This window comes from Schistocerca gregaria, chromosome 4, assembly GCF_023897955.1.
Source record: "Schistocerca gregaria isolate iqSchGreg1 chromosome 4, iqSchGreg1.2, whole genome shotgun sequence".
Classification (NCBI taxonomy): Eukaryota; Metazoa; Arthropoda; class Insecta; order Orthoptera; family Acrididae; genus Schistocerca; species Schistocerca gregaria.
The window spans coordinates 359,710,077-359,736,416 of record NC_064923.1 but is presented as its reverse complement, the minus strand read 5'-3'; the positions used below and the strand labels follow the sequence as shown (position 1 = coordinate 359,736,416).

Below are 26,340 nucleotides of genomic sequence, written 5' to 3'. Positions count from 1 at the left end.
CGTAACTATTTGAAACGGTAGTGGCAACGGCCTTGCCGCAGTGGTTCCCGTGAGATCACCGGAGTTAAGCGCTGTCGGGCGTGGCGGCCACTTGGATGGGTGACCATCCGGGCCGCCACGCTGTTGCAATTTTTCGGGGCACAATCAGCCTCGTGATGCCACTTGAGGAGCTACTCGACCGAACAGTAGGGGCTCCGGTCAAAGAAAACCATCATAACGACCGGGAGAGCGGTGTGCTGACCACACGCCCCTACTATCCGCATCCTCAACTAAGGATGACACGGCGGTCAGATGGTCCCGTTGGGCCAATTGTGGCCTGAAGACAGAGTGCTGCTGCTGCTATTTTGAAACGGTAGTAGGTACAGATTCAGGTTCGTTCGTGAAAAGTAGAACAACAAAGACAAATTCCAGGCAGCTAAGTTTTGGGCGCAGGCAGCAATGGACGAGAGAGAGCGAGTAAGCGGAGGAAAGGGAGAGAAAGAGAGAAGTGACAGAAACACACTTAAAGAAGAAAGGGGGCGGTGGGGAGGGAGGAGAAAAAAGTGAAAAACTAGTATCGCGTGTGAATGACAGAGAAACGGTAAGAGAAAGAAGCGTAACTAGGTGAATATTGGGCCTTTGGTTTCGCCATTCAACATAATCTGGCCAGATAGTTTAATTTTTCAGGTAAAAGTTATGAGATTGGCGAAAGGAAACGATTCAGCTTTTTCTTAAAGGGAACGATGCATTTAATAGTGAGGCAGCTTGCTCCAGAAGCAGAAATGGACAAGCAGATTACGAAAGCTTTAGTTTTATGGATCGGCACAAATAGTATTCAAAGGAAGGGAGACCTTTGCGACTGTTTAACTTAACGGATACGTTGTCTCAGATATAAGCCGCTGGGGTGAATGCACACACAAGGTATTCAGCTAAGGGTGTGGTAGTCACTTATCTTGTCTGAATACAACTTTGACTGCGCGAAACATTGACACGGTCAAGCAGTCTGATGTTGCAGATGTTCCTTGGTTACTTCTAACCGTGTAAAATTTTCACTAATCATTGCCGTGTTGGATTGGAATACCGTCTAGAATATTATGAGAGACAACTGTTCTCGGAATTCAAGAGTCATTAATTTCTCGTGGGGCACTAAAATTACATGGGACTTTTGCACATTTAGTTTAAGTACTAAGTTTTGCTTCCGTGTTATCAATGAAGACACAGAACGTCATTCATTTGGACGATTGCAGTATTGACATCTTCAGGTCGGCATAGAAATGATTTTTACAGGAGGACAGAAACGACGAGATGTCATTGACATGAGAATAACAATACTGGGCCCAGGAATGACATTTGTCACTCCCCACAGATACATCTACGTATACAGTGGCACTGCACGAACATCGAGAAAGCTTTACACGTTGTGCCGCTATGAAAAACGCAGAGGCCTTACCCGTATCTACAGTCCATCACTGTCACCATAAACCACAATCGTAATTCCGCAGTGAACCAAGCTTAGCACCAATAAGATTCTACGTCTCTAATGACTTTTTAGTCAACAATGAGCTATACTCTGAACTGGCTTCATTATTAACAATGCATTCCTGTATCACGAACATTTTTCTTAACTTTTAATTGAAATGCCAACTTCATGTTTCACATAACGTGTAGAACGTACCGAAGAGCAGGTATCGTGATGCAGCATAAGAAGAAGAATATTCCATGTTTGGAAGAGTTTGCCTGATGGGATTATGATGTACACACTGTGTGATACATACCGTTCAGATGATTGTAGATTTCTCAGTCAGACTGTGACATGCGCGGTGAACACAAGATGAATCTCCACGTTGTGGTCCAATTGACGGTTTTGAAGCAGGAGGCGGAGGTCGCAGGTGGTTCCGCCTTCAGGACAGCAGAGGGGCGTGACGACTGTGAAGTGGCGACTGTGTTCTTCGCTTGAGCTCTCTAATCGCATTACCTCGACTGAGCGGCACTCATTAAGACAGGGGCGTTAATCACTGCACGGCAGCTGTACCGGTCACTCACGTGGCACTGTTGTCCCAGACATCAGCTGCAAAAGCATCTTCGCGAAACGCGTCCCTCAGGGCACAAAAACAAGCAACGTGACACTCGCCGACTAGGTGCGAAATTACTACGTAATTAATTAGAGAGTTGTGCAGCGTGTTGTCCTTTGTGCGGTGCACACGTTCCTATTTAAAAACCAGACCGTGTCAGGTAACGCAGTCATTTAGGCGCTGAAGTCTCCTTCGGGGAAGATAGGGTTCAAATCTCCGTCCAGACGACCAGATATAGGTGTTTTCCCTATATTTACTAAGACCAATGCCGAGATAAATCATTTTCGTGTGACTAAGGCCCCCCGTCGGGTAGACCGTTCGCCGGGTGCAAGTATTTTCGATTTGATGCCACTTCGGCTACTTGCTCTTCGATGGGGATGAAATGATGATGCTTAGGACAACACAACACCGAGTCCCTGAGCGGAGAAAATCTCCAACCTAGACGGGAATCGAACCCGGACCTTTAGCATTGACATTTTTTATTTTTTTAATGTTTTTAATTTTTTTACAGTAGTTTACAATGCGTGTGGGAGCATCTTTGTCGTGCCTGAAAGTTAGTACGGAAAGAGGGCTGGCAGGTGTAGCGACGTAAAAATTAAAAAAATGAGATGGAGCCAACAGCACCCGGTGTTCCCAGGCAGTCACCCATCCAAGTACTAACAGGGCTCGATGTTGCTTAACTTCGGTGATCGGACGAGAACCGGTGTATTTCTTTTTCTTTTTTTTTTTTTTTGTATACCTTCCAAGTATTTCACTGACTTTCCTTTTTTCAGTATATAACAACATACACAGATACATGGACACTGATTCTATTTCACCACCTGACGCTAACTATACATCAAGACCTATTTTTGCTAGAACAACATGTAAGACGCAAGAATGAGATCAGTATGCGAATCATCGAAACTCCATTGCGAGACTAAATGAACAATTGAGGGAAATAAGAGGAGCTCGCACACGTCTTCACAAGGGAAATTAGGTGTAGAGTTGTTTCGCATATGCATGATGCAGTGCAGCTGATAAGAAATTGGCAAAATATTCATGGTGTTTTTCACTGTTTTTATCTTAGAATGTTGTTCCCAAATGTAAGTCAAAAATGCGAGTCCATCCTGAATTTGCCAATCGATGAGGACGTAGACATTATGGACCAACAACCACACAGCAGTATTGTGTTTTCAAACGTGGGAAATATTTAAAATCCGGTACAATGACACTATCAACAGAGACGTGGGCCAGCGTAGTTCGCGTCATGAGAGCCACCATTAACTGGCAAGTCCTCCACACATCGGAAACAGCTTCACATTTCAGGCGGTGTTCTCTGGCGTCAGGCACACCCCACCTGCTACAGTTGCGGGAGGCGAGAATATCGGCTAAACGCTGATTAGTGGGCAGTGTGTTGTTGACAAGTTTGTACCACAAAGCAGACACATCGGACGGCAGAACACTGTTATTGATATTTGGCTACACTTGCATCCAGTTAGATAGGCGAACTTACAATTTATTAAGCGAAGGTTGTCCCATCAATTCGATATAGAGGTGCTGTGCTGTGCTGGTTGGACTAGTGGTCGTGCGGGGGACGTAACTTCTATAAAGGATATATTCTCGTACAAAAGACATGCGGTAAGGGATGTTCGCTACCGATACTGGGGCGCATTCAGATTGTGGCCGATTGGTTTCCAGCAGGGCTACTGTCGATCCATCGGGGAAGCTGGCGTGCAGTTCAGCAGTGCGGTTCACGAGCAACGCTGCACATTTGCGACTGAAGTCTACTAGCCCGAGTCCTCCCTGTGACGGGTCCTAGACACGAACTGTTGCGCGCACTTTAAAATTTTGTGATGCCAGAGTAGCCAGTAAACAGTTAGAGATATAGCGCGTCCTATTAGTTTCGGCACGCTAAGCAACTGCGCCATATACGATGCCTTAGACAGGATAAAGGAATTGATAAGCTTGACTTTCTGGTGGAAGTTAAGGTGCCGGGTTGCGTGGCTTCTGCAGGGGCCCTTAATGAAGTTGAGAATTCTTCTCCAATTTCGTATTTGCATGTGCTGCGGGCACGCAGTTATGTCTAGACCCAACACCTTGCGGTCTCTCACAACTCTGTACCATGGACGGACAATATCGGTGGCTAGCATTTTTTGTCGTGCTGACCACTCAGCTACCGGGGGCGAAGAATGTTGAGATGGTTCCTCTGGAAAGGACTAGCTTCTTTCCTTCCCAAATCTACATGAGCTTGTACAGGCTTGTACATGTACACTCCTGGAAATGGAAATAACAACACATTGACACCGGTGAGTCAGACCCACCATACTTGCTCCGGACACTGCGAGAGGGCTGTACAAGCAATGATCACACGCACGGCACAGCGGACACACCAGGAACTGTGGTGTTGGCCGTCGAATGGCGCTAGCTGCGCAGCATTTGTGCACCGCCGCCGTCAGTGTCAGCCAGTTTGCCGTGGCATACGGATCTCCATCGCAGTCTTTAACACTGGTAGCATGCCGCGACAGCGTGGACGTGAACCGTATGTGCAGTTGACGGACTTTGAGCGAGGGCGTATAGTGGGCATGCGGGAGGCCGGGTGGACGTACCGCCGAATTGCTCAACACGTGCGGCAAATTAGGGACACTGTTGCTCCTGGGGTATCGGCGAGGACCATTCGCAACCGTCTCCATGAAGCTGGGCTACGGTCCCGCACACCGTTAGGCCGTTTTCCGCTCACGCCCCAACATCGTGCAGCCCGCCTCCAGTGGTGTCGCGACAGGCGTGAATGGAGGGACGAATGGAGACGTGTCGTCTTCAGCGATGAGAGTCGCTTCTGCCTTGGTGCCAATGATGGTCGTATGCGTGTTTGGCGCCGTGCAGGTGAGCGCCACAAACAGGACTGCATACGACCGAGGCACACAGGGCCAACACCCGGCATCATGGTGTGGGGAGCGATCTCCTACACTGGCCGTACACCTCTGGTGATCGTCGAGGGGACACTGAATAGTGCACGGTACATCCAAACCGTCATCGAACCCATCGTTCTACCATTCCTAGACCGGCAAGGGAACTTGCTGTTCCAACAGGACAATGCACGTCCGCATGTATCCCGTGCCACCCAACGTGCTCTAGAAGGTGTAAGTCAACTACCCTGGCCAGCAAGATCTCCGGATCTGTCCCCCATTGAGCATGTTTGGGACTGGATGAAGCGTCGTCTCACGCGGTCTGCACGTCCAGCACGAACGCTGGTCCAACTGAGGCGCCAGGTGGAAATGGCATGGAAAGCCGTTCCACAGGACTACATCCAGCATCTCTACGATCGTCTCCATCGGAGAATAGCAGCCTGCATTGCTGCGAAAGGTGGATATACACTGTACTAGTGCCGACATTGTGCATGCTCTGTTGCCTGTGTCTATGTGCCTTTGGTTCTGTCAGTGTGATCATGTGATGTATCTGACCCCAGGAATGTGTCAATAAAGGTTCCCCTTCCTGGGACAATGAATTCACGGTGTTCTTATTTCAATTTCCAGGAGTGTATATATTTTTCGTTCTGGGTTTTTGCCATTGCTTTCATTCCTTATTCGTAAGAGGCTGTGAGGGGGGCACAATGGTAATTTTTGGGAGAGTTTTAGTTCAAGCATTCACCTGAAAACTCGAAAACTTTAATTGGAATCCGGGAAATTTTAAAGTATTTCTGAGATAATGTTGGCTTTTGCCCCAGATATAGTAAAATATATTCGTAAGTGCGTGCACGAGCTCGCGCGCGCGCCCGAGTGTGTGTTTGATTGTATCACCTTTTGTGACTGCTTACGCTTACAAGTCAGCTCTCTTCAGGGTACCTGTTACCCACGTACTCGTAGATTTGACGTTTCTCGAGGAATGCTTGTGGTGTTATGCTACTAACATGTTTCTATTACTCAGTCTATGCAAGCAATGCCTTACATTATTTTATACAACCTTTTCTTATTATTCCCGTCGGAATTATTTCTCATTCGAATAAACTGATAACCTTAAAAGACTGTATCGAATTAATAAGACACAGAAATATACTGAAGATGCCAGCTTAACTCATTTGAACAGTCCTTAGAAACTGCAGATTCCGTTTGGTTGCTGATACAAGTTCCGCAGATTTGCGTTATCTGTAAACACAGTTTAGAAATCCATATCATTTTCCAACAGCGCGAAAGGAGAACATTTCTTGCCTTGTAAATTTCAGGTCGTGTCATTAAGCAGAGTAATATTATTCATTTTTGTTTTATTCTTCTGGTTAAGAAGATTGAAGCACAGAATACTGATATCGGGCAGAAGCGCACAGAAATGGCTACAGACACAGTTAATCTAGAACAATGTGTTGCAAGCAATGATCCCCGCTGACATATCGACCAACAGCTCTAAGAAAAAATGACAGTAATAAGATATGGAAACAAGGATACCATAATATAAAAATCTGTTTCGAGAGAGAATACTCATTAATGTTGTGAAAGTGAACGTACAGCTGAAGAACTGCAATGGGCTATAGGACGATAACTGATTAGGTAAGTACATCAGACTAGAGACAGGGCCATTCAGTAATGAAACAGATTTTTTTTCTATTACACAAAATATTTTTACCCAGTTGTTCCCAGAAATGCAAGGATCGCTCTAGGTGAAGGCAGAGTATTGACAGCCGACGCGCTAGGAGAGAAGAAATAATAGGTTATGAAATATTTCAAATTGATTTCGCTTGGTGTAAGCAGTCCTTCAGTACCAAAAGTCAAAATAAACAAGGGTCTGGCAAATAGAGGGCTATTCCTGATTTTTGAAAATCTTCTAACTACACATCATTGTGTCGGTCTATACCAAAGATAAAATTGTTCAGAGGGCGAAGAGAAAACTTTTTCTTGGACATTTTTGGGAAAGTGCTACTTGTCTAGGAAGTATATAAATTCGGTCGTTCGAAAAGTTGTAAGATTTTTGCCCGCAAAATGATGTTGCTGATGCAGTGTTTTAGATCGATCCACAGACAATCACATTATCCTCTAAAGAACGTCAAGGACGAAAAAGAAATTAATGTATGGGCGCACAGAAATAGATCTATGTCTCGTTAAACATGGAAATGAGCGATGAAAAGAAATGATTAATTGCGGCACAAAAGACACTCCACCACATCTGTGAATCGGCTTGAACAGTATTTGTATGGATTTGAGTACAAAGAAATAATGTAGTGACGTCGTTTACTTCAGATGCAAGAATAAGTAGAGCTCCCAATTGTTATAAAGCAGAACTGCTGTGGGTAGCTCCTTACGAAATGACCGCATAAGGAATAAAAAAGTGGGGAAAGTCCTTCTGAAAGTTTGATTGAAAAGGTAGTTATTTATACAACCTCCAAGTTTGTGGTAGTGAAAATTCAGTAAGAAATATTTAAGGAAACAGAGATGTATAAAGCTTATCGGTGGAAGCTGACAACACCACATTATTAGCATTGAATGCGTTTCAGATGTACTCGCGTTGTAGCTAAATATACGAGTTCATACGGCAGGCAAATAGTCTACGAAAGAGATCATTCAGCTTAGCAGACGCCTCATTGATTTCAAGGCTTTCTAGCTGCCGATAGCTTGGCTACCTGCCGTAGGGCTATTTTAATTTTATTTGTCGACTGCGCCACCACACAACAAGATCAACGAAGGTGAACACTTAGATACGAAAAAACCAAATTCAAGGTTTCTCCTTAAACCTACCATGCTTTGACCACAAACAGTGTATTTGAAGTTACAGATGCAATTAACAAAACAGCTTCTGCCCTACCACACTTCCTAAAAGTATTCGACGCTATAACCGTTGTATTCTTTAGAGATCTCTAGCGGGATTAGCGATTTGGTCTCAGATTCTTCACTAGCAGTGATCTGAGTAGAAAGCCATCAAGAGACACAGGACTATCTAAAAACGAAATTAAATCTTTATTGGAGAATTTACTGATGCTAATATACGAAACAATTCAAAAATTTTTTGTCGGGCGGGATTCGAACGCAGACGTTTGGGTCTTGCTACTGTCGCTCTCCCGAATTTATGATCTACTATAAAGATTAAAATAGAATGCTTAACGCATATTTTTCAGCTTGCAGGAAATAGAAAAAAGCTGAATAACGTCAACTGGCTAACCTCTGATACACTCGTATTGCGAAAATAAATTTAAAATATTCAGTAATAGATTGTTGTTTGACAACAGAGGAGTATCGTATAGTTTTCTCACATCATTTATGTACAAATGTCAATAATGCATACAAATGTACGGCATGACTTCTTCCATGCTCCTTCTGAGGTTGGAAAGGCAAAAATACTTAATATTACATGATAGAATAGAAAGTAGACTCTGAAATGTATCTCACAGAGATATGTAGGGTACTGGTGCAGGTATAGGCAAATCGGTATGTTTACTACAGTTGGCAGTCTCATTTGCAGTCTCGCTCTTTTATTAAGTAAATTCTCCAGATGACTTTTATTTTCAACAACTGCGCTGAAAATATGCACTTTTTGAGCTCAAACTCTAGTATAGTACAGCGTTTGTCATTACTAATCAGAACTTTAATTCCAATCTCTGTAACTATATCTTATAGCAATTAAATTCAGAGAAGATATTCAACAGTATCATTTGTGACATCTGTTTTCCTATTCTATCCAAGATACGAACTTTCTTACTGTTAAAATGATTTGTCTCTTATTTATTCCTGTATATGTTCAAATAGTACAAATCGCATACGCCGTAAATTCTAGTTCAGAATCGTAACATGTACGATAGAGCAAGAAGTGAAAAGAATATTTCTTATAATCTGTCGTGAGTATAACTGGTTGTTGCTGGAAACGAGATCATAATGTAAAAAGTTTTAGATGGTGCTGGGCCACTGTCATGCAATATTTTTTGAAAGTGTCGGAAGCCTTTCCGTAAAACTGAGGACTGCACCCTCGAACAAGTTACGAAACACATTCGCCTAGGTTGCCGGAAACGCCTCCCATCCACTCCCTTCCAGAACTCAGCACATATTTTCCCTATAAACAGGATCCAGGTAGTACAGAGAATACTACAGGTTCCACGTCGTCCTCCTGTCACCACTGCGTCTGCGTGTTATAAACATCTTGTATGCTGATCTCTGGGGCATGCCACTCATGAAGGCACTCACAAGACGGCACGCCTGCTGGCCCAGCAATACACAGGAAATCATGTTGTCAACCCGCTCCTGAGAGATCTGCGCGTCAACCTAGTCAGCACACTGCTTGGCCAGCGCTGCTACGCTACGGTCGACGGTTCGAATACTGTCTCGGGCATGGATGTGTATGATGTCCTTAGGTTGGTTAGGTTTAAAGTAGTTCTAAGTCTAGGGGACTGATGACCTCAGATGTTAAGTCCCATAGTCCTTAGAGCCATTTGAACCAATGCTGTTGCGCTAGTGAGACCACGTCTGTGTTAGTTTCGCCAGCCCATTTTTCAGAGAGATGTGGCTCATCGTCTTCCACTCTTTTTCCAAGTTTCCTTATGTCATGTCAATGTCAAATACTACGACAAGGGAGACAATATGTGCCTTGCAAAAAATATTTTCCATTAAAATGGCCCTAGAAACAATCGTTACGGACGTGGTCCTCAATTTTTATCCAGCATGGTTTTGGATTTCTGCTCCAAGAACGTCATAACGTATCTGACAACAGTGCCGTTCCATCCAGACTCCAGTGGTGAAGCAAAGCCTTTCATCAACACCTGTCAGAAGCAGACATGGAAGACGTTGTCAGACACACCCAAGGCCGAGATCCAAACACAGTTCCTGGCGTCTTATAGGACCATATCAATAACGGGGCGTACTCCAGTGGAAATGATCCATGGCTGCCAACATAGGACGCTCTGACACCTCCGAAGTCCCATAACACGCCAACAGCACCCCAACCGTCACCTCCGCTACTTGCTGGGCACAGGTGTTTGGGTGGGCACCTTCGGGAGTTACCAAGGATGGCTATCAGGTGTTATCAGAGCCGCTTGAGGTCTAAAAATGTTCATAATGGATTGCAATCGCATCATGCTGCTGGTACGACACGCCAACAAGTGGAGCCGACGCTTAGTAGTTTACACATCGAGAGAACCAAACCTGCATCTGGGACCAACGTGAGAGCTCTTGGAGCTAGTCGCCTGTAGAATTGGATCCTTTTCCACCGTCAGCACCACAAATTTCCATCACAAGTCCAGAGGTCAGAACACCAGGCCAAATATCTCACGAAATAAGCATCAGACGAAAAAACTACAAAGAACGAAACTCGTGTAGCTTGAACGGGAAAACCAGATGAACCAGATGGTGCTATGGTTGGCCCGCTAGATGGCGCTGCCATAGGTCAAACGAATATCAACTGCGTTTTTTTAAACAGGAACCCCAATTTTTATTACATATTCCTGTAGAACGTAAAGAGATATGAATGTTTTAGTTGGACCACTTTTTTCGCTTTGTGATTGATGGCGCTGTAATAGTCACAAACGTATAAGTACGTGGTATCACGTAACATTCCGCCAGTGAGAACGGCATTTGCTTCGTGATACATTACCCGTGTTAAAATGGACCGTTTATCAATTGCGGAAAAGATCGATATCGTGTTGATGTATGGATATTGTGATCAAAATCGCGTGCCGTTGAAGCGGTGTTGAATAACATATTTTATGACAGGTGAATTGGTCACGAAGCACCATACCATGGCCCGCACGTTCGCCGGATCTGAAGTCCCCGAATTCTTTCTGTGGGGAAAATTGAAGGATATTTGCTATCGTGATCCACCGACAAAGCCTGACAACATGCGTCATCGTATTATCAATACAGCCCGCATCTCGTGGTCGTGCGGTAGCGTTCTCGCTTCCCACGCCCGGGTTCCCGGGTTCGATTCCCGGCGGGGTCAGGGATTTTCTCTGTCTCGTGATGGCTGGGTGTTGTGTGATGTCCTTAGGTTAGTTGGGTTTAAGTAGTTCTAAGTTCTGGGGGACTGATAACCTAAGATGTTAAGTCCCATAGTGCTCAGAGCCATTTGAACGATTTTTTTTTTAGCCAATACATGTGCGAACATTACGGAAGGCGAACTACTCGCTGTTGAGAGGAATGTCGTTACACACATTGTCAAATGCATTGAGGTTGATGGACATCATTTTGAGCATTTATTGCATTAATGTGGTATTTACAGGTAAACACGCTGTAGCAACATGCATTCTCAGAAATGATAAGTTCACAAAGGTACATATATCACATTGGAACAACCGAAATAAAATGTTCAAACGTACCTACGTTCTGTATTTTAGTTTTAAAAAAACCTACCTGTTACCAACTGTTCGTCTACAATTGTGAGCTATATGTTTGTGACTATTACAGCGTAATCTATCAGAAAGCGAAAAAAGTGGTCCAACTAAAACATTCATATTTCTTTACGTACTACACGAATATGTTATAAAAATGGAGGTTCTTATTTTTAAGAAAACGCCGTTGATATACGTTTGACCTATATCTGCACCGCCGACCGGGGTGGCGTAGCGGTTCTAGGCGCTACAGTTTGGAACCGCGCTACCGCTACGGTCGCAGGCTCGAATCCTGCCTCGGGCATGGATGTCTGTGCTGTCCTTAGGTGGGTTAGGTTTAAGTAGTTCTAAGTTATAGGGGACTGATGACCTTAGAAGTTAACTCCCATAGTGCTCAGAGCCATTTATGGCAGCGCCATCTAGCGAGCCAACCATAGCGCCATCTGGTTTCCCCCTTCAATATACACGTTCCCCGAACTCTTACGAGAATCGGCGAAATGCCGCGAGTAAAGAGGATAATCGGCGAGGGGCACGCGCACAACATTAGTAGTGCGTGGATAAGTTGACGGTTTGAAAATCACATGAAGCGCGCTAGGGTAGCCCGTGTAGTCGCAATGACTACTGTGTACGGGTAGCACAGTGGTCAGCGCATCTGTCTGGTAAGCAGGAGACCCGGGATCGAATCCCGGTATGGCACAGATTTGCAGCTTACCCCATTGATTTACATCAATTCCCGCTCGCAGCAATTCTCTGTAATCCCGTTGTGCCTTAATGCAGAGAACTGCACTCATGCCTTAACGCTGATCCAAACCTGAAGAAAAGCCATCAAGGTAAGACAAATTAACAACATTCCCTACGAATTCTCTCTCTCAGGTAGTCAATAACAACACACATAAAAACAGAGATTCGTACTGTTCTACAGTGGCTAATGAGAGAGATCAACGTTGTAGCTCATGTAAGGGACACCGATCAAAATGTATTTTTTTGTATTTTTTAATATTAAAACGTTAATGTAGAGCTTGTCTCACAATGTATACTGAATCGTAGTGATAACTGATACAGAAGCTAATAAACGGTGTTTAAGAGACAGTCTTCAAACATGCATGAATTAATTTTAAATGCGACCAAATGTTTAGCGTGATCACGTTTGACGGGAGAAGAAACTGGTCGAGACCCATACATACAAGATGGTTGGCTATAATTAAACTTTCGCTACTTTAGAGCGCCCCGAAGAAAAAGGGAATAGTCGTAGGACAATGAAACTTTGGGGGAACATTTGTAAGGACATGTGGAGGGGAAATTACGATTAAACCATTGAAAAAAAACTCGTTTTAATTTCCACATGCGAGGGTAACATTCGTTAATTGGGTACCATTTCTAATTTCAAGGTTACAAACGTTGCGCAACATGACGACCAGCTGAATCCGCGACAGCCTGGAACTGCACTAGAGTGAGTTGTCCGAAAGCCCTTAGGCGTCACCAGATGCTGATACGAATGGCGAGGGGCACGTGGCCAGCGCACTGCTCTCCCGCCACTGTCAGTTTTCCTGACCGGTTATCAATAATTCTCAATTAAGTAGCTCCTCAATTTATCCTCACAAGGGCTGAGTGCACCCCGCTTGTCAACAGCACTCGGCAGACCTGGACGGTAACTCACCCTAGCGACAGCTTTTAACTTTACTGATCTCACGGGAACTGGTGTTTCCACTGTGGCAAGGCCGTTGGCCGTACCATATACAAGGAGCAGTCAGAATTGATGAAAACGAGACTTATGGGAAAAGGTAATCGCCATAGCTTTTAATACATTTATCCTACGGTGAGACAAGACGGTCAGTGCCTTCACGGAAATATGTTGGAGGTTGCCTGTGCAGCCATGAGAGTACTGAGGCATGCACCTCTTCATCTACATTTATACTCCGCAAGCCACCCAACGGTGTGTGGCGGAGGGCACTTTACGTACCTTTCCTGTTCCAGTCGCGTAAGATTCACGGAAAGAACGACTGCCGGAAAGCCTCCGCGCGCGCTCGAATCTCTCTAATTTTTCATTCGTGATCTCCTATGGAGATATAAGTTGGGGGAAGCAATATATTCGATACCTCATCCAGAAACGCACCCTCTAGAAACCTGGACAGCAAGCTACACCGCGATGCAGAGCGCCTCTCTTGCAGACTCTGCCACTTGAGTTTGCTATACATCTCCGTAACGCCATCACGCTTACCAAATAACCCTGTGACGAAACGCGCCACTCTTCTCTGGATCTTCTCTATCTCCTCTGTCAACCCGACCTGGTACGAATCCCACACTGATAAACAATACTCAAGTATAGGCCGAACGAGTGTTTTGTAAGCCACCTCCTTTGTTGTTGATGGACTACATTTTCTAAGGACTCTCCCAATGAATCTCACTCAACCTGGCACCGCTTTACCAACAATTAATTTTATATGATCCTTCCACTTCAAATCGTTCCGAACGCATACTCCCAGATATTTTACAGAAGTAACTGCTACGAGTGTTTGTTCCGCTATCATATGATCATACAATAAAGGATCCTTCTTTCAATGTATTTGCAATACATTACATTTGTCTATGTTAAGGGTCAGTTGCCACTCTCTGCACTAAGTGCCTATCCGCTACAGATCTTCCTGCATTTCGCTGCAATTTTCTAATGCTGCAACTTATCTATATACTACAGCATCACCCGCGAAAATCCGCATGGAACTTCAGACACAATGCCAAACCACACACGAGCGCTGGAACATCTACAACAATCCGACGCCTTGGGTTCACTATCATCGATCATGCTCCATATGGTCCCAGCTTGACCCCATCCGATTTTCAGCTGTTTCCAAAACGTGAAAAACGCCTTCGAGAACTTCGTTTGGTGGTGAGGAAACGGTGCAAGCAAGCAGAGGTGAGACTGCGGTTCCGTCAACAGTTCCAAACATTCTACAGTGACGGTATCAACAAACTGGTCAGTCGTTGGGAGAAATGTGTTCGTCGCCGCGGTCACTTTGTTGAGAAATAAATATTTTGACATGAAGAACGAATATGCAGAACGTTAATAAGGCTTGATTTATTTAAGAAACCACACAAGAAATTCGGAGACATTAATTATCAGTACACCCCCGTAACTTTGTACATATACACACCTTCGGTGGATATGTAAATGTTTAGGGATGCAATTGACTGTGGCAGGTAAAACAGCCTCTAGAGTGCGTTAGTGTTGTTCGTGTTTAGTGTTGTTACCAAGCCTTGTAGGTTATATGAGGGGAAGTTGGAAAATAAGTTTCCACTTTGGGCACAGTTGTGTGATATGGTCGACAGACGACACGGCAGGCGGGCAACGCGCACGTGTAAGACACCGATACACCATTGGGTAGAAGTCAACCGCAATCAAGCAGATGGCGCTGTCGCAGTGCGTGCGCAAAGCGGAGGCCAGCCGCTCGGTCTTTCCCCGGAGCTATGGGGAGAAGATGTGTTTGGGAGTCGTGGTCAAAGGCGGAAGTGAGAGCTGTTATCCGCTATGATCAGGCACGTGATGCTTCAGGCACAGAAATTCATAACCACTTTGTTGAGGTGTATGGGTCAGGTGTGATGTCGAGGCAAATGGTGCGGAGATGGTGCCAGCAATTCAGTGATGGACGTCAGCAAGTGCAGGACATAATGAGATCTGGACGGACGCGCACGGTCACTACAGATGCAAATGTCAGGAAGGTGGATGACAAGATTAAAGCGAACCGGCGTATCACCATCGATGGAGTTGCGGCAGAACTTGGAATCGGACATGAGCGAGCTCACAAGATCATCCACGACATTCTTCGATACAGGGAGGTGCAAGCACGATGGGTGCCCCGCCAACTGACCCCGACACACACGGAACAACGCATGGCTTTCAGCCTGGAACAGCTCGTTTGTTACAATGAATCTGGCAATCACCTTCTGTTTCGGACTGTAACGGGGGAAGAAACGCGGGTCCACCATTACACGCCCGAATCGAAGGCCGCATCCATGGAGTGGAAACATCAGTCATCACCTGTCCGAAAGAAGTTCCAAAGCACTCCGACTGCAGGTAAAATGCTACTCACTGTTTTCTGGGTTGCCAAAGGAGTTTTGCTGCTGGACTTTCTGGAGGATGCAACCATCAATGCTGTGCGGTACTGCGCCACTTTGTCGAAATTGAAAGAGGTGATTCGGAAAAAGCTTCCTGGCCTTCTCAGATCTGGCGTTCTGCTGTTGGATGATAATGCGAGACCACACACGTTGATGGCAATGCAAAACCATATTGCAACTCTTGGTTGGGAGCGCCTACACCATCCCCCTTACAGTCCGGATCTCGCACCAATTGACTTCGATCTGTTTCCTGCTTTGAAGAAGACTCTCGGCGGAAGGCGCTTTGGCAGCAACGCTGACGTCAAACAATCTGTTCAACACTTCTTCCGTACGCAACTCCCTGATTTTTTCCTGGAAGGCTTTTTGAAGCTTATAAACCGGTATGAAATGTACTTGGAAATTATGTACAACAATAAAGATATGTCTTATCTTTAATGTCTCATTCTCTTTTTTTTTCCTTTCACACACAACTCTGACCACAGTCGACATGGGAAACTTATTTTTCGCCTCCCACACGTACAAGGGGCTAGAACAGCGTAAGGTCTTGAGTGATCGTTGTGAAAGAGACGAAGCTGTCGCGTACTCTTGTAAGACAGAGTTTGAATGTAGCCTCATTGTGCGGCTCCATCTGACGGGCTTGTCGAATTGTCCAATATCCAGATTTGTGGGGCAGTAGGACGTCGCAGTCGCCCAATGTGAAGGCAGACATGGTCGTTTTCAAGGTCGCGGACGACGATCTCTGACAACTACATGCGAGAATCGTCCCAAGTGTGCACTAGGAGCATCGTCTCCCCTTAACATCTGCGCCCTATCATCCGAGAGTTGGACTCCCTGCCATATTCCGTATTATTCCGCAGCGATGGTCAGAGACCAACCCGGCTAGGGAAGTGTCGTCCTGACACAACACGAACGGCTGTGTGTGGAATGGTTCCGTGACCTGGAAGCGTGCACTGCTGATGAATGGCGTCGCATTTAGTTCAGCGAAGAATCGCCGTTGTACACTATCCCGGATGACAATTGTTGTCGAGTGGGGCGAGGACATGGCAAGAGGTCTCATTCTTTAGGTGTTTTGGAAACACGAATTGATGTTATTCCTGGTGTCAGGATGTGAGAAGCTCTCGGATATCACTTCAGATCACGAAGCCGGCCGCTGTGGCCGAGAGGTTCTAGGTGCTTCAGTTCGGAACTGCGCTGCTGCTACCGTCGCAGGTTAGAATCCTGCCTTGGGCATGGATATGTGTGATGTCCTTAGGTTAGTTAGGTTTAAGTAGTTCTAAGTTCTAGGGGACTGATGACCTCAGACGTCAAGTCCCATAGTGCTTAAAGCCATTTGAACCATTTTTTTTTTTTTTCAGATCACTACTGATGCTAATTCAGAGAGCACTGAAGGCGTAACGGTATGTCATGGACTTTCCGCATCCCTATATGTTACTTCTCACGTGACAGTATCGTGGTGTCATCTTTCAACAGGACAATGATTGTCCACACATGGCACGTGTCTCTATAAACTGTTCGCGTGATGATGAGGTACTTCTGTGGCCAGCGAGATCCGTAGATCTGTCTCCGGTCGAACATATGTGTAGGACGAACTCGGAGGTCAACTCCCAGGGCCAGTACGCAGGGCATCAAGAACCAGTTACAACGTTTGTGAGTCAGCTTGCCTCAGAAGGGGATGCAACGGTTTAATGATATACCCTTCCCTACAGTATCAGTGCATGCATCCAGGCCAGAGTGGGTGTGACCTCATACTGCCAAGTTCTTTGTTAATTTGCCTCAGTTTTATAATTACTAAAACAATATCACCTACTGTCTCAATGGGTGAAGCTAGGTTTATTTTTTCGCCAACCCTTCTATGTGTTTCACTGTTTTTAATTATGCGGTGGATTTGAGTTTAGCGTCTGGAAACGATAAGAAACGGAAACAATATACACTGAAGTGCGAATAAAACTGGTATAGGCAAGCGTATTAAAAAATGACGTAAACAGGAAAAATACGGCACTGCGGTCGCCAACGCCTATATAATACAACGAGTGTCTGGCGCAGTTGTTAGATCGGTTACTGCTTCTACAATGGGAGATTATCAAGATTTAAGTGAGTTTGAACGTGGTGTTATAGTCGGCGCACGAGCGATGGAATAAAGCATCTCCGAGGTAGCGATGAAGTGGGGATTTTCCCATACCACCATTTCACGACTGTATCGTGAACATCAGGAATCCGGTAAAGCATCAAATCTCCGACATCGCCGTGGCTGGAAAAAGATCCTGCAATAAGGGAACCAATGACGACTGAAGAGACTCGCTGTGGCTGAGCGGTTCTAGGCGCTTCAGTCCGGAACCGCGCTGCTGCTACGATCGTAGGTCCGGATCCTGCCTCAGACATGGATCATGTGATGTCCTTAGGTTAGTTATGTTTAAGTAGTTCTAAGTCTAGGGGACTGATGACCTCAGATGTTAAGTCCCACAGTGCTTAGAGCCATTTGAACCATTTGAAGAGAATCGTTCAGCGTGACAGAAGTTCAACCTTTCCGCAAATTGCTGCAGATTTCAATGCTGGGCCATCAGTAAGTGTCAGCGGGCTAACAATTCAACTAAACACCAACGATGTGGGCTTTCGGAGCCGAAGGCCCACTCGTGTACCCTTGATGACTGCGCAACACTAAGGTTCACGCCTTATCTGGGCCTGTCAACATCGACTTTGGACTGTTGATGATTGGAAACATGTTGCCTGGTCGGGAAAGTCTCTTTCCAGATTTCATGGAACGGATGGACGTGTACGCGTATGGAGACAACCTCACCATCCATGGACCCTGCATGTCAGCAGGGGACTGTTAATGCTGGTGGAGCCTCTGTAATGGCGTGAGGCGTGTGCAGTTGGATTGATATGGGACCCCTGGTACGTCTAGATACTACTTTGACAGGTGACACGTACGTAATCATCCTGTCTGATCACCTGCGTCCATTCATGTCCATTGTGCATTCCAACCGACTTGGACTATTCCTGCAGGACAATGTGACACTCAACACGTCCGGAATTGCCACAGAGTGGCTCCAGGAACACTCTTCTGAGTTTAAACACTTCCGCTGGCTACCAAACTCCCCAGACACGAACATACCACGCCATGTTGCGGCTCTTATGCGTACTCGCGTGAGCCCTACACTATATGAGGCAGGTCTGCCAGTTTCTTTGGTTCTTCCCTGAATGTGTTCTTAGTAACGACGGTGTTTAGTTCGTTGCGAGAGTAATGGGAAGAAGCAGCCGCGGGAGATTGTATACAAGAACGCTGTGCGATCGTTTTTTGAGAACTGCTGGACATTTTGGAATCCAGGAGCAATGGAACTGGACGAATGAAATCACAGAAATGTTGGGACCATAACGTGCAGTTACACGGAAGTTCTGCCGAAATGTAGTATGAAATCAAAATAATATGTACCATTAGAAGTAAAACACCTTTCTTCTCTTGAAATGTCTTAAGGTACATTTACAAGAACAATATACCAAATAGACGGTGAAATATTTATATTTTCTCCAAGGACAGGATGAGAGAGATAGAGGAGCATTTGGTAGCATGCAGCTATCTTTCCCTCCCTTATTACGTGAACTGAATAGGACAAAGTACTCTCCATCTCCTGCTCATGACCACATCCGACGGATGCTTCGTAAATTTTAGATATGAGAGAAACAATATGACATTGGAAGTAAACCAAGATTTTCAGAATACAAGAAGGAAAATCTTGAAATAAACATAAGGTGTTCAAACAACTCGTACACGTGCAAGAAGCCTTCGGATTTGACGCGAATTTCATTCGTCACTGATGCTCACGAGTTGGTTTGACGAATCTGAACGGCACCACTCAACACTTCTATGTCACAATGGAGTCATGACTGGCACCACATTGCCTTCATGCTTTGACACAACAAGTGCTACGTTTAGAGGAAAAAATTGGGAAGGAGATAATCAGACGGAGCCAAGTGGTAGGGAAAACGCTCGGAGGACGTTACTGCATAAGATGAAAGCTTTAGGGCATACGGAGATGTGGCACGCTAGAAAAACAACAACTACACACTCTACACTCTCAAGTGCCACAGGGAAGCTACAAAAGGATATTACCTGCTCACCCATGAAGTTCTATTAAGGAGACCATACGGTACAGCTGATTTTCCCGATTGCCGTTCTTGGGCACAAGTTTCTCTTTCACATTGTCAGCCACCGACAGCTCAAAGGGAACTGGGCGGGAAGTGCTCCACGGGTGCGTTCTGACAATGACGGCCAAATACGAGTAATTTTAGCCGACGTGCACGTGACGCGCGCATGTATTTCGGAGCAGGTGGTGGCAGCGCGAATGCCTCCGGCCGCCTTGTGTAACCGCTGGCTGCCGGTCGGCCGACTATGTCGCAATTACCCGCAGTGTGCTCCCAATGTCAGGGACAATCTACAATAGCGCCAGCGCCGACAGCCAGCGGAAAAAACCCCACGGCACCACCGCCCAAGACGCGGGTCGCTGTCCGCTCTAGCGCACATCTTCGGGAACGCGAGGCGCGTGTCAGAAACGGGCGCCGGTTGGTTAGAAAATACGAATGTCTGCGCTTGCGCAGTAGCAGGCACAGTTCCTCTGTGGACCAAAAGCCAAAGATCCTCATACAGTTACTGCATTCTCTTGGCGAACCGCAGTACAACGCATACAGTCGTGACACTCACTACTCTAGAAAGATATTTCGTTTGACACCTGGAGCGACACTAGCGCTCCAAGTGGCGAGAAAGCAGGTCGTCTCTTAACGTCTTACACGTACCGCACACGACAGGAATAATGTTTGTTTTGTATTCCTGTTCTACATAGTTCACGAAATATTTTATTTTTATTTCACAAGCTTCAGTCTGAGATCAAGATATGTGGATAACCCCAAAATACACTAAGCCTCATTAGAGAATCAAATGACGTAAGCTATAATGTAAGAAGTACTTGTGAAGTTGATTGCATTTGAATCAGTCATTTTAGAAAGGATCTTACTCCAGAATCATAATTTTTCAGGAATCGAGAAAAATATTTTATCTTGTATGAGTAATAGCTTGAACAGTTTTTAAAAGCACCAAAAAAAAAGTTGATAGTAGGCAACAATAAAATTATTTCTTGAGTGAAACAAGTTTCTCTGTACAGTGACAGCTTTCTGCAGCGTGCACGATCAATGCACAGCATTCCTTCACAGTATACTTTGCATAAGATCCACTGTCCTTACTGCATGTTTTATCAGAGCAAAATCTTTGTCACAAGCCTTAAAAGAGTGGCCCCTTATAGGAAAGAATTGTCACTTTCTGAAATTTCACTGTATACACTAATGGAGCACACAACCTAATCATGCAATGACTCTTGTTTTATCCAGTGCCTCTATCTGAAAACAATCTGAACTAGTAATTAATACTGTTGGATGCATTTTCTTCTATGTAGTTTAATAGATATTAACAAACCTCCTTTGCCCCCGTTTTCGCTGTTCCATCATGGTACGCGTACATTAGAGAAGTTTTCATATTTTTAATAAAAAGAACATTAACCATTGTTGCCCGAGATAAAATATATTCTGGACAGGAATGTGTGATAATGATTCGGCATAAAATCAAAACACAGTGAGACTATACTTGGGTTTCTTTCATTACAGAACAAAACATTTTGCTACGGCGTTGATGAACCAGTAATTCAGCAACAGCCACCCGTTTTGCACCTTCACTAAGAGAAGAACTCATTATCTTCACTTTCAACTCTTCAAATTTTACTCACGTGTCCAACTGAGGATGGCCCAAGGCAAGACTGAAGTTTCCTCTGAAATATTTAGCTTAATATAAGTACGTAATTCTCGAATCAGGATGTTTCTCCAGGAACATTTCATGCTTAATTTTTATTGACAATCTAGCATCAAGAGACTTGTACTCACATGAACTGTAGTGAGCAAGATGTACTGGAAAGGAGTATGTGTGGTCACGTGTAAGTTCCTGCCGTCCTGGAGACAAAGAGTGATTTTTATTTCCTACATCTCTCATATCTTGAAGAGATTTACCTTGAAGAATAGGGTCTGCAAGCTCCGTACTCTGGCGAACTGTAGTTGAAAGAACTAACACTTTTAGCAAAACTATAGAAAAGGCTTGATTCCAGGAATGAAGACCTTTCTAAACTGAAGTAAGAAGCGATGTGGCCTCTGTGTCCATTAAGATGGTTCGAATGAAGTCCATTGTATACAGAAATGTGCAGTTAGTAAAAGAACCATTTCTAGGGTGAGATGTCATATCCGCCAGTTTTGGAACAAAGTCCGTTCTTTAATGACTGATTCAATTGTTTCTTCTGTCACTGAAACCAACAGAATACAAGCACATCGTTTCACCCGTAATAATCATGGATAGGCCCTTACACGTGTAAAAAGGAATAACCCTCCAGTTCTGCGTTTTAGTCATTAGAACACCCATTGCGAAAATTGCGACTTTCGTTTTATTTTTATGTTGAGTTAGATAATGTACTTCTAACTAACACTAGAAATATGTTGGAAACTTTGAAACATTACGGTGATTACATCAGCTTTCACTCAAATGAACGTAGTATGTTAATCTTGCTCTACCAATTACTCTGCCTCTAAAAATGTTTACAGATAACAAAATGTCATCACCTGAAAATTATGAAACAAGAAATATATTCTACTATTTTACTTGCAGTGATTAAGTGTCTTAGTAAATACACAACAACTGCTAAGACAAGCAGAAAAATGGCAATACGTTTCTGGAGACAACAAGAGGCAGGAAAGTGCAGTCTTTTAAAAAGATGCAGACATATGGACTCCAGTTAATGTCGGGGGTAGAGTATAGACTGATATAAAGAGACCAAAGACAGTAGTAAACGAGCAAGATGTGATAATGGTAATAAAGAAATAAAAGAGAAATAGAAAAATGCAAGTAAGAACTTATTTGGTTGTGGTCGACAATCCCTGCAAGATGGTAGCAAGGCCAAAATCAGTTGATACTTATAATCAGTTCTGAGTTTCCAGGATGCGTCCCCTTTAACTTTTTGAATCCTCAGAGGGGAAGAAACGCTACTTTTTACTTATATTCGAAGGCAGAAAAGCTATACATCAGTGACATTGTTAGCAAAGCAAGTAATGATATTACATTTCTTTTATATCTGGGGCATTTGTAAATCTTGATATTCCTTTCAAGTGTCACGGAATCCAGCCTGACAGACTTTTCGACACGAGACTAGACTGTCGATCAGTACAATATTAATGAAATTGTTCTGCTTGTGAATGTTAAGAGCTTTCGTTCTTTTACTTCCGTATTCTGAGTTGAAGAGGTTAAGGTAAACTGTGGAATTGTATTAGAATTACGGAGTCGAAATGAATCGTAATACTACACAGCATTTCTCATCTCCAGCGAATTAAAAGATTGCGTTGATCGAGGGCAGTGATGAAAATGGCAGAGTTGATGAAAGTAAGGAAAAGAGTGGAAATAGATTCGCGTGTGCTGAAAATACGCTATTTACTTGCGGGCCTACTTCTGTAAGTAGACATCTGGCTACAGACAGGAAAATAAAGGAGCAAAGGCAGGAGAACTATGACAGTGATATTCTGATACCGACCTGGAACTTGCTTTAAACAACAAGGTTCATCTTGCAGGTACCTCTTTTAACCTTAATTCTAGATATTGTTTACAAAGCTGATTTATTTTCTTACTGTAAGATATACGTTGAAAGTATGTTATAATTTCTTACAGCAATAATTTCTAAACGTTAGACAGTGGCAACAGGTCACTCAGAGTATCAATTAATTTTTTTCCAGAAAATCGGGCTGTTTATAATAATAAAATAGTGCCATTTAGAGGGAAAAAAGTACAATAAACAATCTCTTGTATTGTTATATTCCTAAAAGACTAGCGGAACTACTGTTCTGGGAAACTAAGAGCAGATGTCATATAAATGTAAAGGAAAGCTTTGTGTTGACAACTGGACAGAAACATGCCAAACAGAATAATTTATAGTATTAAATAGGAAACATTTCCTGATGTTTTGCAAAATTATGTTTATTTGGTCACGTACTATCTTTAGGCTCACTAGGCCGTCTACAGGTGACAACAGAATGTCTGAAACACAGATACAATGACGTGCGACGTACAAAGATTTTATTTTTACAAAAATAATGAAATGTAGAGTGTTTACATAGGAAAGTATTACATTTTTTTCACTGGGAAGTAATTAAATTAAGTAAAAAAGGAAATAAAGCTCTTTGTCTAGGTGCATTTAACAAATGATGAAAATTTTGCATTTTCAATTTCAGTCTATTACTATAACTAAAACTTAACTAAACAGGGGACAACGGGAACTGTGTTGGATCATTTAATACCAAGCTGACGTTTTGTGTCATATGTTGGTTTATTCTCAGTGTTGCAGGCAGGGTCATCTTTCTACTTTTCTCTTCAGAATGTAAATCCTTATTTTCTACAGCACATGTGCTGTTTTCTGTCAAAATATGATAAACAAAAGTTGAAATTGTCTGTCTTAATCTCCAGCTTCTCTCATCATTAGATAATCTAACTGCCTCAGCTCTACCTGACTGACCAATATATACTTTCCCACAGTGATTCCATGTGATTTTACGCACACTTTGCGTCTTTAATATCGAAAAAATATTTTGGTATGCTGTTAGTATTACGAAATTTTTTACTGTTATCTGAAATTTTGTCAGTATATTGGATGATGCACCAGTTTTTGTAAGTGCTGACTTGTTCCTGTTGGCCTGTATACGGAAGTGGTGTAGTTGTACTAGTATCAATCAGGGCAAAACTGTGGCTGTTACTTGAAGAAGAATGTTCGATAGTCGGTGTTCTGTTTGAGAAGAAGATTCTGGTAATGAGACGGATATGAGGCGCTGCACCATTGAATGGAAAGCTGCATGTTTGTATGGCTGTGAGAGTTCTGTGAACTTGCAGCTACGGCTTTTATGTAAATGCAGATTAGTGTCTTTTTGTGTTCATATCTGTACAAAGGGTTCAAGAAAATTACCGATGAGCCTCCCAGCTCCATTGTGAATTATCTTACAATGGAAGTTTAAAGGTTATAGTAATGCATCTAATTGTCTAGTGGTACCAGTCCATAAATATAGAACAATCCATATGTCTGAACCAGTACTTAATTCAATGGCTCTTTCTGTAGAAATTTTTTTTCGAAATTGTCCATGAAAATATCAGATAGTACAGGACTAAGAGGAGAAATCGTAACTAGGTCATCAGACTCAGTCCAGTATGTATTCTGAAATGAAGTACTTTTGTTTCACACACACATTTTGATAGCAAAGATGATGTCATGTAATGTTACAGGATTTACTTCGCATTTGTGCAATAGATCAGTTAATATGTTTATACATTCATAGGCCAGAACATTTTTAAATAAGCTGATGACATCAAACGATACTATTTTAGAACTGTATGGGATTTGCATATCTTTTATTTTTTCAACAAGGGCTGTGGCAATTGTGATACCATGTTCTGGTTTACGATTAGTTTTCTTTTAACGAGGTAATCTAGATTTTTCGCTAGTAACAACAAGAGGCGAAATAGGATGACATTACTCGGCGTACTGGAGTGTCATCTTTAGGCATTTTAGGTGTCATATAAGCTAGGAGCCACTAGATGCATATTAACAAACATATGGCTGTTGACTTCCGATATCATACTTTTATATGGGTTTATGGTAACTTATACTTTTTCATTGAAAGCTGCAGTCGGGTCTTTGTAGATTTTGTAGATCAAAACCATCGAGGAACTAATTCACTTTCGTAAAGTACTCACTTTTGTTCAAAAGAACTAAACTGGTTGATTTGTCAACTTTGGCAGCGATGAAATTGTTGGAGATTATTTTCTTCTTAAACTTGTGTAATGTACTACTTTCACTGTCGAAAAGTGTCACTATCAGCAGCATTGTTTTAAAGGTGAGCTACCTAATGTTTCCTAGAAATATAATTGCCTAACGCATACTCAAGATCTAGTTTCAGTACATCTAGCTGTCTGTCGGTCATTGTCCATGACGGAGCATATTACCTTTATTTAACACTTGGAGCTCATTCATAGTAATTGTTACAGTAGATAAATTCGTGACTAGATCAGAAAACATTTGAATGTGAACGAGAGTTGTCGACGGTTTATCTTTGGTTAACTGCAACAGTTTTTCTTTCTTGCGCAGATACATTTGGTGGATAATTGCATTTGTGTCTTCGCGAACAGTGCGATCAGAACTATGGAACTCGCACGGATGTGTAACGGTCGTAATAAGCGTGTAACAAACTTTCAAACGTGAACTTACGCTATGCCGGATTCTGCATCAATTGAATAGGATTGCGGAGAAGAGAAGTTTGTGGCACAACTTGACTAGAAGAAGGGATCGGTTGGTAGAACATGTTTTGAGGCATCAAGGGATCACAAATTTAGCATTGGAGGGCAGCGTGGAGGGTAAAAATCGTAGAGGGAGACCAAGAGATGAATACACTAAGCAGATTCAGAAGGATGTAGGTTGCAGTAGGTACTGGGAGATGAAGCAGCTTGCACAGGATAGAGTAGCATGGAGAGCTGCATCAAACCAGTCTCAGGACTGAAGACAACAACAACAACAACCTTTATTGCAGCAGATAAAGCACACTTTGATTTATTGATGTCGTTTTCTCATATCTGTTCCACTATATGAATCTGGGTTACAGACTGAACAACAGAGCATCAAATAAAGCTCTTCAAGTAATGGCTACAGTTCTGCCCTGATTTATAATATACTAAGGAAAATGAGAATGCGTAAAACTATACCACTTCCGTACGAAGGCCAACAGGAACCAGTCAGTAGTAACAAAATTTCAGATAATCTCAGCAAAAAGTTGTTTTCCCGCAACTACAGACCTGCA

At 43.5% G+C, this 26,340-nt stretch overlaps 1 protein-coding gene across 4 annotated transcripts in view; it reads right to left on the bottom strand.

Moving 5' to 3' along the window:
- The window catches only part of LOC126365925 (proton-coupled amino acid transporter-like protein CG1139), a 307,054-nt gene that overhangs the window by 101,642 nt on the left and 179,072 nt on the right, over window positions 1–26,340 (bottom strand). The window contains exon 1 of one of the 4 annotated variants that reach the window (XM_050008679.1): window positions 19,541–19,659. The exons of 2 other annotated variants lie outside the window; for them this stretch is intronic. In XM_050008679.1, the coding sequence (XP_049864636.1) occupies window positions 19,541–19,552 (12 nt within the window). In that variant the 5' untranslated portion in view covers window positions 19,553–19,659. Of the gene's footprint in view, window positions 1–1,754; window positions 1,899–19,540; window positions 19,660–26,340 lie in introns of those variants that run through there. One more of the 4 variants, XM_050008682.1, reaches the window with a different exon arrangement.